At 39.4% G+C, this 10,827-nt stretch overlaps 1 protein-coding gene across 2 annotated transcripts; it reads right to left on the bottom strand.

The window, feature by feature from the left end:
• Positions 1–3,592: 3,592 nt before the first annotated feature.
• cdk2ap1 (cyclin dependent kinase 2 associated protein 1) lies at positions 3,593–7,477 on the bottom strand. 2 transcript variants are annotated; one of them, XM_084046015.1, is made up of 4 exons: positions 7,312–7,477; positions 5,949–6,058; positions 4,783–4,909; positions 3,593–4,354 (listed from the first exon to the last, which is right to left on the bottom strand). In XM_084046015.1, the coding sequence occupies exons 1-4, from the start codon at positions 7,376–7,378 to the stop codon at positions 4,287–4,289; spliced, it is 372 nt and encodes a 123-aa protein (XP_083902141.1). In that variant the 5' UTR covers positions 7,379–7,477; the 3' UTR covers positions 3,593–4,286. The 2 variants fall into 2 exon arrangements, with proteins under 2 accessions (XP_083902141.1, XP_083902140.1); XM_084046014.1 differs by having other exon boundaries at positions 5,949–6,061; positions 7,312–7,474.
• Positions 7,478–10,827: the final 3,350 nt, after the last annotated feature.

Below are 10,827 nucleotides of genomic sequence, written 5' to 3'. Positions count from 1 at the left end.
AAATACCCCTTTATTTTTTGTTTCCTATATATGTTTTTACAATTATTATCATTTTCATGAATTAAAAACAAACTCAATGATTTTTCAAAAGAATTTCATGAATAAAAAACAAAGAAATTCCATAGATTAGAAAACAAATGTTTAAGAAGTAGTGAAAATAGCCACACTGCCATTAGCCTCGGAAACCCAGCCTTTTTTTTGGTACACTGCCATTAGCTCAAGACTCTTTTGGGTCTTGAGTTGACTGAGCTAAAGAGTTTGAGAACCAGTGGGGCTACCGGCTATTTGAAAATAGCAGATCTACAAGCTCACAACGTGTCACGATGCTACACGTTGTGAGCTTGTAGATCTGCTATTTTCAAATAAGGGGGGGGGGGTATCTAGTAATTGTGGATTGAAACTTGTATCATGGGGTCCCTGGCACAAAATATTTTCAGATGGGGGGGATCTGCTTCTGCGGAGTGCGGACAAATACATATTAATCAGGGGGTCCTTGACATGAAAATGAAACAACATTAGGAAACAAGCCCAAATATGCAACTACACTATAGAAACAAGCCCCAAAAATCCGCAACCCGCAACTACAAATATTTACAAGTAACTTTACAGGGAAAACAAGCCCAAAGTCACTTATAATAAGCGGACATGGCAACCCTGCCGTCCGCCCGCTGCTGCAACGTTTCCACAGATCACCGCTGATTGGTCACAAATGGGGAGTTTACATTCCGTCCGTACGACGGCGTCGCGCGCCCAAAAAAAAGAGAAGATCTACAAGCCCGGCATTGTTACGAGGTGCTGTCCGGCGTCCGCTACACCTCTTGTAGATCTGCTCCACAGCTCAACAACGCCGATTGGTCGCATCGCAAATGGCATTTATACTTCGTAGAACGACGGTGATGCTTGCCAAAAAGAACAGAATAGGCTACAGAATAGGCTACTACCAAATTCCAAATTATTATTTTATTTATATATATTATTTTGTCTAAAAATATATATATATATTTTTTAAATTATTTTATTTATTTTTTTATTTTTTCTGTAAAGCCTAATAAGCAACAAGATGTTTGCTAAACAAATTGAATTGATGATGAAGGGATGAAGAACATCATGAAGCCTTTTAGAAGTTTATAAGTGAAAAAAGTAACATTATGAAAAAATATGAAAACTGAATATAGAACAATATGTGTGATAAACCTTCCCCAGGCCAGTGTACTGCAGATCAATAGTTCAGAAATGACTGAACTTGAGACTTGAGATCAACAGAAAAACATCTTGACTGTTAGGCATACAGAGTTGAGACCACGTTATAATCAAATTATTGTTGTACAATATAGACCTATAATAAATTACACTAAAGTAAACTGCATTTGAAATACCAATGTGTTCAATTAGTTTGGCAACTGAACTGGCCTTGACCAGAAATGTGTCAGATGTGTCTTGTGTCTTGCCTTTGGACTCAGTATGGTTACAGTATGTACTGTAAGTGCTACATCTGAATTATTTTTAGTTAATTGTTCAATGCTAAATGACACATGCCTTCTTAAAAACGAATTATTCGAGCGGTTCATAATTTTGAATGATACTCAGTGACCTAAAAAAAGACCATGAAAAGCAAGCAGTAACAACTAATATTTAAATGCATCGTATTCATCAATGAACACTTTTACTGTAAAACACAGTGTCCTAGTCTAGGACTCCTAGAAGTGAGTGTGGACGCCATCAATGACTGTTATGGTCTCATTATCATTCACAACAGCATGCAGAGGCTAGGTATGACCCGTGGCAGCTCTCTGACTTGAAGGCTGCAATAGCATCATATCAACTGTAGCAGAACAACAGGCAGTGGAGTTTCAAAACAAGGATCACACAGAAGGTCAAATCCAGATTAACAATGGTCTACACTCCTAATCACACATATTAGTATTATCTAAATGTGGTTATAAATGAGCAATAGATCAAACTTTAGCCTTCAGCAGAAATATAAACCAACTGTTCTCATTATTTAGCATCACAGAATATCACCATGTTCACTGACTTTAAATGAAAGGGGTAAACATTCTGTTGTTGACATCCTGTAGCATCCAAAATTGTGTATTTGCTGACCCGGGGTTCCCCAGGGGTCTAGACTTGGCCCCCCTCATATTTTGCCTCAACTCCAGATTTCTTTGCTGACAATAGCCGATCTACAAGCTCATAACGTGTCTCAAATGCAGACTAAAGATTTCTTCATGTGGAAATCTTCTTTAGAACAATAGGAAACCAGCCTCATAATGGGCCTGTTTCCTGACTGTATATTAACATGGACCCTAGCGTCCCTATTCTGGGGGTGAACATTCAGCAAAAATAGCCGATCTACAAGCTCACAACGCATAGCAATGTGACACATTGTGAGCTTAAATAAGTTATTTTATTTTCGGCTAAGAGGTTTGTTGTAGAGGGAAATCAGGAGGGGGGCTACTGTAGTATAGACCCCTGGGGGTCAACTGATTCCAGTCGATGAAGTACTAGGTTTAAGTGGATAATAACCTGTATTCTCCTGATAACCACCTGCCGTCATTAGAGATATCAAGTGTATGCGAAAAGCTATACCGATGATGGGATTTGGTTTAAAAGATCAATGACATTCAGTGATGGAAGAAGTACTCACATGTTTTACTTAAGTAAAAGTTTCAAAACTGCAATGTAGATATACTCTGTTACAAGTAGAAGTCCCATACTCAAAATGTATCGGCATCAAAATATACTTAAAGTACCAAAAGTAAAAGTACTCATTGTGCAGAATGTCCCATTTCACAAGTTCAAAATGTATGGGAAATCTTGTTATATTAATCCAAATCTGCAAAGTAACTAAAGTTTTCATATTCGTGGAGTAGTAGTGGAGTAAAAGTACAATATTTTCCTCTGAGATGTAGTGGGGTGGAAGTAAAAGTATTGAAAATTGTAAATACTGAAGAAAGTAAAAAATACCTCAAAATTGTAATTAAGTACAGTACTTGAGTACATGTAGTGTACTTAGTTACTTTACACCATGACATTGTCATACAAGAAAGATCCATCGGCAGTTCTAATGGTCAATTGTGTGGTGGCCTAAAGTGGTGGCCTAAAGGTTAGAGGAGCGCCCTCGTTGCCGGAAGGTTGCCGGTTCGAATCCCCGGACCGGCAGGAAAAATCTGGGTGGGGAAGTGGTGAATATTCACCACTTCCCCAACACCACCCAACACCACCACTTCCCCAACACCACTGAAGTGCCCTTGAGCAAGGCACTGAACCCCAACTGCTCCAGTGGAGCTGCGTAGTGGCCAACAGTATAAGACTGTGGTTGTACTAGTCAGCTCCCAGGTTTTAATGTGTCTGTCTGTCTGTGTGTTTCTATGTGCAGGGCGTTGCTGAAAATGAGCACTTGTGCTCAGCTACTACCCTGGGTAAATAAAGGAAAAGAAGAAAGAACCCATAATTCAAGAACTGTTCTTTCACAGCACCAAAAGTGCACCCCCAGAACGTTATGGTTCATGAGATTAAACTACCACAAATGTTTCACACAAACTGGACAATGAACAGTGCAGTTCACATTAATTACGCAATGACAACTAAACTGAAAATACAATTTATTACACTGAGTAATAAATACATACAAAGATGCAAGTAACAGCATTTTCCTTTTTATACCAAAAAAAACAACCTCAACATGAACGAACCAATTAATTTGGCACATTTCTGTCCTTTGCTCATGCTTGATTCGTACTCCGGAGCACGGCGGTGTCGCGCGCAGAAACTGCCGTACGGCGAATTAGAAATCAAGCTCTACTCACCCGTGTAAGGGTCTGAAAAACAGACCGAATTTATCAAAAAGTCTAGTCTCCTCTCCTAGTCTAGCTCTGTACAGGCCATGCAGTGTCAACAATTACCCAGTAGGCTATCATGAGCCCATTAGCATGCATAAGTCACTGTTTTAAATATAAAGTCAAAACTATGACCTCAAAATGGGGCATAAAGAAAAAAAAAAGACGTATCGTTTCCTATCATTTGTATTCCAATAATCTAGAGACATTAATGCACCCCCCCCCCAAAAAAAAACAAAAAAAAACAAATAGTAATAATAATTATAAGGAAAAAACTCACAAGTCATGTCACCATTATGATATTTTCAAAAAAGAAAAAAAAAAGAAAATCCATTCCTTGTTCCTCTTCTCAAAGGAAATACCATGCAAGAGTTTTATTTTTTTTTCTTCAAAATGAGAGACACACATCTTGTTCTTCTTGAGGAGAGGACAGTGTCTTCTTCATAGCTAGGACCGTGCATTCCGCTCAGTCTCAGCCAAGCACTCACGCACCAAACCCCTAGCATGGATTATACCTGTGGAAATAGAGTTCAAATAATAGATAAGTTGTTACTCATTCAAATCTGAACCCTGAAGGTGGATGGAAGTTATGTTACTTAATATGCCGTTATGCCAATTGATCCTCCCCACACACATTTGTGTCGCCACTGCTGTCGTATCCTACTGACTCACCTGCCAGTGAGGAGCCCCCACCGGGAGGACGTAGAGCCTTCGCCCTACTCCTCACGTCCAACACTCCCTGCTGACAGGTGACCCCGTCACCTGCCCGTAGGAGTACGGGCAGTTACAAATATCACCCTCCCCGCCCGGGCTTCCCTCCCCCTTCCCTTGAACATGAATCTTTTCTTCTGGGGATCCCTGGCACAAACTATTTTCCGATCGGGGTCTGCGGCCAAATATACATCAATTTGATATCAGTTTGAGAACAACTGGTGTACAGTACCTCGCTTCAGTCTCTCCATTGCACTCTTGCTCCCTGCATATGTTGGCCTGATTTCCTTCCCCAGCTCCTCGATGATGGCCAGCAGCTCTGCATACTTGCTCTGAGGCACTTGGTTACCACTAGAGCCCTGGAATGAAGAGATAAGAACACTTAGGCCTGTCACAATCATTACATAATCGCCTAGTCGCAATTATTTGAGATAATTGCAATTATTTTTTTGCATAATCGTCATACTCATTACCATGTTGAAAAATGTTTTCAAACATTTTCAAAAATAGTGGAAATAGTTTTCAACTATTCATGTTTTTATAAGTATAAAGTTATTACATTATGCAAGTTATTTGTTTTTCATAATGTTCCATAATGTTCAACAACAGAAACACAACTAAATTGTCAATCGCAATTATTTGAGTGAGTAAGATGTCCCTATTCTAGGGCAAACATTAGGTGAAAACAGCAGATCATACAATAGATCGGCTAATTTCAGCAAAGACAAGTGTAGAGGGAAAAAAGGAGGGGGCCTAGACTGCTGGAGGAATCCGGTCAACAAAGTATAGGGTTTATGAGGTTGATAAAACAATTTGCTTGTTACAGTGTCATCACATAACCTCCTTCATCATGAATATCATACATACTGTAAAAATGGTCTGTGCCAAATAGGGCTGTCCTCGACTAGACATTCTTAGTCGACTAATAGCCAGAATCTTGTGGACTAATAAATTACAGAAGTTGATTTAATCAACATTGTGTACTGCATACAATTATACAGACACCAGCCTTTTGGTGAGGTTGAGAACTACACATTCTTATGTTTATTTCACAATGGCTACTTGCTATTAGAAGTTATAAAATGGCAGAATTAAAGGGTTATATCAAGAAATGTTTATGGAAATATAGCATTAATAAAAAAAAACAATCAACTAACAAAGCCTTGGTCAACCAACCGATTAATCGTTTAAATTGACATTGATGCTAAACATATCAGTAGAATTCTCTGCTTAATCCCAATTCATTTATCTGAGTGTACAAATGTAATCAAAGGTTGTGGGTTAATTTGTTATATTTGTTTTTGTGGATTCATTCGTTATATTTGTTAAAGTGTAAAGTATGTTAAAGTACAAATCCTGACTGTCCTGTATAGACATTATAATCATGAAAATAAATACCTGTGAGAATCCTAAAGAGGGTGATCCGTAGTCATTCAGAAGGGGTCTGTAGGACTGTAAATTCTGTAATGTGGCTAAGTTGGCTGTTGAGGGAGACTGGATGTTTCCAACTGCTAAAAGAAAAAGATAAACAGTTGAATGATTCAATATAAGATGAAACAAACAAAGCAGAAGTAATGCAAATCGTGGCCCCAACGTTCTGTCCCTCAAAAAAATTATACGCCCTGAGGCCAAAGTGGCCTTACCGCCATATTTGATCCAAGGCTAGAACCAAACTGTTCCATTCCACTCCGAGTTAATTTAGGTTGGGACCCCATAGATTTAAAACAAAAAAAAATTATAGTATTATAAATGTGTCTATTGACACTATGTCTTTTATGATAATGTGAACACAATTTGTAAGTACATTGAGTTGTATGTAGGTCTGAGTCTAAAAAGAAACAATCACTGCTTTTCCACTGGCAGTAACCTCGCGTCACCGCGGAGGAAAGCCTGGTATTCGTTCCAAACTGGCTCTTGTGATCCGGTTTAGAGATTAGAAAAAAATGGTTCCGGTTGGCGTCACATTGTTTTTGTTCCCCACATAAAGCCAATCAATTAGTTTAGTCTTGCTAGTCGCGCCACGAGTTAGAATAAAAGATGGACATAAACCAAACCATTATTATACCTAAAGAAACGAAACGTTTATACCAAACTAAACACATTTTAAACCAGGGGAATCATTTCGGAGGTTGCACCATAGAGGTATAATATAACGGGTTGCACGGCACCAGACGTTTCCGGTCAGCGGTTCCGGCCAACCTGATGACGTAAAGTCATTTCCGCTCCAGACCGGATCAGAAACCCGAAAACGGCATTGAGCCCCGGGGCTAACTTGCAGTTCACGTCGTCTAACGCGAGGTGTCCTCGAAGCTTCGTTAAAAAAAAAAAAAAAAAAAAAGACATTCACTGGCAGATCAATCAGCAGCAGCGGCTCTGGAGTATCATGGAGGAAACGGAACAAGGGCTGCTTCAAGAAGCCAAAGTGATACATTTTTTTTGTCACAATGTAGCGGCGGCCCCCACGGCTTTTAATGTGGACACAGGTCGGCGGACCCCCCCGACGCGGGGATCTAATCTTTATCCGTATTTAACCGTTGATGTTAGCAGCGCTGCCGTGTAACGGATGGGACTCTTTACATTAGTAATAATGGCGGATATGAATTAGCCTACTAGCTCCCATGGATCTGACCCTATATGTATAACTGGACCAAAAAAAAAACTACACGCACACGGTCTTTCTCCAGGTATTCGCCGAGACCCCGAATTTAACACTCGATCTAACGGCTGGATGCTTTCGTTTTTCGTGTAATTTTCATCTTACCCGGGTTGCCAGAAGTTCCCGGCATGGGCTGATGGACGTTGGGTTTGTAAGACATTCCCAGAGACATCGTAAATGAAAGAAATAAAAATGACCCGAAAATTCACTGAAGCGTCCTTGTCTCTCACTTTTTGTTTACAACAACGGCGGCGGCGCCGGCAAATATGGCCGTCACTTTATATTGACACCCACTGTGCTTTAAACACTGCAACTACACATCATTACACACATCATCTGGAATGGGGATTTTTTTTTTTTTTACACACAATGCAATCCACCACAATCCAAACACGTGTTCAATTGTTTTAAGACACACACAACAATAAAGATGTCTATTTTTCCCAATTTTATTTTGCTCATTAAAAGTATTTTATAAAGGAAGATCCACTGGAAAGACAATATAGATCACTAAACTTTGATAAACACTATGCAATATCCACCACAATCCAAACACGTGTTCCACTTGTTTTAACACAAATACAAAGAAAATGTATATTTTTTCAAGTTTATTTTGCTCCTTAAAGCATTTTAATTAAGGAAGATCCACTGGGGAAAAAAACAATGATCACTAAGCTGATAGACGACACAATATAGTAATACTATATGAACGATGGGCATCACTAGATACTTTTCTCCACACTTTATTACTACTTCAGACATTTTCTGAAACACATTTAAAAGTAAACTTTAGGTAAACTCTGAAGTGGGTAAAGGCTACTTTGTGACGGGTTTTTAAGTTTTATGTTTTACATGTATTTACATTCCACGCCTTGAAGGAATGTTTAGGTAGTTGTAGCGCCTGCGTTTGTTTGTCAATGAAGTTTGCTTTAACCGTCCATGGGGGGGTGGGGGGGCAGTGTTGCCAGGTTTTGCGAGATAAACAAGCATCCATGTCTATGAAAACAAGCCCGAAAGAAGCGACTAGCCTACACAAGCCCTGAATCGTTTTTTTTTTAAATAGCTGATCTACAAGCCAATCTACGGGCTTTTAGATCTGCTATTTTTTTTTTTTAAATCTTGAAGAAAATTAGAAAATGTAGAATATTTTTGAAACATTTTAACAACACAAATCTGGTACGGGGGTCCCCTGGCACAGAATGTTTTCAGATGGGGGGTCCGTGGACAAATACATAGACATTTGGGGGTCCTTGAAAAGTAAACAGCAGTAGGAAACAAGCCCAAAAAAGCAACTACACGTAAGAAAAAAGCCCCTAAACCCGCAACTACCAATATTTACAAGCTACTTTACAGAAAAACACGCCCAAAGTCGCTTATAATAAGCAGACTTGGCAACACTGGCGACACCGTCGTACGGCGGATGGTAAATGAAGCAGAAAGATCAGCAGCACAAAGACTTGACGATGATAGATACCTGGCTTTGTCTGGGGGGAGGGGGCGTCCGTCGCGTCCCGTGTTGCCATGACGACTAGATTATATTAAACACTCGTTAAAAGTTCAATTAAAAGCTCAAAGATTCTCTCTTCTTGATCTGGAGTCACGTGTCGAGGCGAGGGGATCCGACCCGTTTTGACTCCCATCCAGTCTGTGATGTGATATGGCCTCTCAGTGGCCTGGGGTTCATATCCTAAACCAGTTCTTGACCATTGGTGGACACAGACACACACAGTGATTAGGTCCAATGGTCCAATCATGGCTCTCAGCGTCACGATCCGTTGGTTCAGTGTGTGTGTGTGTGTGTGTGTGTGTGTGTGTGTGTGTGTGTGTGTGGGGGGGGGGGGGGGGGGGTCGCTTGCATGAGGGGAGTGGGACCCCCCGGCCCCCCACCATCAGTCATCACAAAAAATGTACTAGGCATATCCATTGTCTGCTGAGAGAAGTGGAGATCTAGGCCTACTACTGACAGTGGTGGAAAAAGTACTCAAGTATCAATACAGCAATATAGAAATACTCTGTACAAGTAAAAGTCTGTGATTGAAAATTTACTTGAGTAAAACTAAAAAAGTATTGGTATCAAAATCACAAAATGTACTTAAAGTACCAAAAGTAGAAAGTACTCATTATGCAGAATGTCCCATTTCACAAGTTTTCAAAATGTATACAAATCTTTTGAAAACCTCACAATGCATCACATTGTGAGCTTGTAGATCGGCTATTTTCAAATGGCCGAAATGTATATAGGACTGAAGTGGTTAATGTGTGTTTTGTAATAATCAAAATCTACAAAGTAACTAGTAACTAAAGTGTAGTGGAGTAAAAAGTACAATATTTGCCTCTTAGATGTGGTGGAGTAGAAGTAAAATACTAGTGGACATACTCCAGTAAAGTAAAAAAAAAATAACTCAAACTTGTACTTAAGTACAGTACTTGAGTAAATGTACTTAGTTACTTTCCACCACTGGATGAGAGAAATGGAGATAGGCCTGATCTGGTAATGGCACGGAACTGGACTTTTTCTTCAAAAAAGTGAAAACCAGTGTGCTTGTTATGGTAGCATGATGGGACACCCTGTGGGACAGTTTAGCATATTTTCGTCCAGGTCAGTGTGAAACTATAGTGTGAAACTATAGTGTGAAACTATAGTGTGAAACTATAGTATGAAACTATAGTATGAAACTATAGTGTGAAACTATAGTATGAAACTATAGTGTGAAACTATAGTATGAAACTATAGTGTGAAACTGGCAGCCTATAGGGGAGGAAATAAAGTTGAAAACTGACAATCAGCAAAATCAGCTATAACATGGCAATGAATCTAACTGGGTCAAATAGGTTGCATCATAGTAGGCTGTATCATAGTGGTCCCTGTTGGGCTATTTCTCTCTCTGTGCCCCCCCTCACCCCTCTCTCCGTGAGGGCTTGTTTCCATTGTGGTCCTGTGTATTCAATTCATCAAGACATTTAAAGACATACAATAATATACAAGACATCATCAACATATAGTAGCAATAAAATGTATATGTACAGTAAACAGTTGGGGCGGGGGGGGGGGGGGCTCATTTCTGGTGTTAAGCTTAGACTTTACTAGGATCAGTTACAAATTGCAGACAATAAGATTGGGAGGATAGTACATTCAATTAAATCAAATCATCAAATATATGAATCCCCTCTTCCCTTTAGCTAACATTGGTGTGTTTAAAACATTCCCATTCATCCAGAAGATGAACTATTTTCCTCAATAAGTTAATTAACAACTCTTTGGGGATGCACAGGCCCTTAGATTAACATGCATGGCTGCTTAAAGTGAAGCATAATGTATGCTCTGAGAATCCGTGAGAGTTGGTCAAGCTAATAAAAGAAAGGCCCAGATTCAGGCCAAAAGTAATCACACAATTATAAGATTATTATGTTTTGGTAATAGTGTGAAAGATACCTGTGTAGACTTCGATTTAACATTGTCCTTATAGGCAAGTTTCATCGTTAAAAGGAGTGAGTATGGATGAGTGATGTCAGAGTCTATGATTGTATTGAGAGTATGAAAACAAGGTCATAGACATGTCCCCAACACAGATTAATGAGATCAAATGTAAAACACACAAAAAAAGATCATGTATTTTTATT

The sequence above is a fragment of the Gymnoscopelus microlampas genome, assembly GCF_963454915.1.
Source record: "Gymnoscopelus microlampas genome assembly, chromosome: 21".
In the NCBI taxonomy this organism is placed as follows: domain Eukaryota; kingdom Metazoa; phylum Chordata; class Actinopteri; order Myctophiformes; family Myctophidae; genus Gymnoscopelus; species Gymnoscopelus microlampas.
This window is presented reverse-complemented; position numbering and strand designations above follow the sequence as displayed.

What these genes read in the sequence shown, in the direction of transcription:
- cdk2ap1 (XM_084046014.1), bottom strand. Translation starts at nt 7,378, where the DNA reads ATGTCTCTGGGAATGTCTTACAAACCCAACGTCCATCAGCCCATGCCG. An exon ending in CCTCTTTAGGATTCTCACAG is followed by an intron (nt 4,910 to 5,948) that starts GTATTTATTTTC and finishes TCTTCATTCCAG; the next exon opens with GGCTCTAGTGGTAACCAAGT. An exon ending in AATGGAGAGACTGAAGCGAG is followed by an intron (nt 4,355 to 4,782) that starts GTACTGTACACC and finishes CTATTTCCACAG; the next exon opens with GTATAATCCATGCTAGGGGT.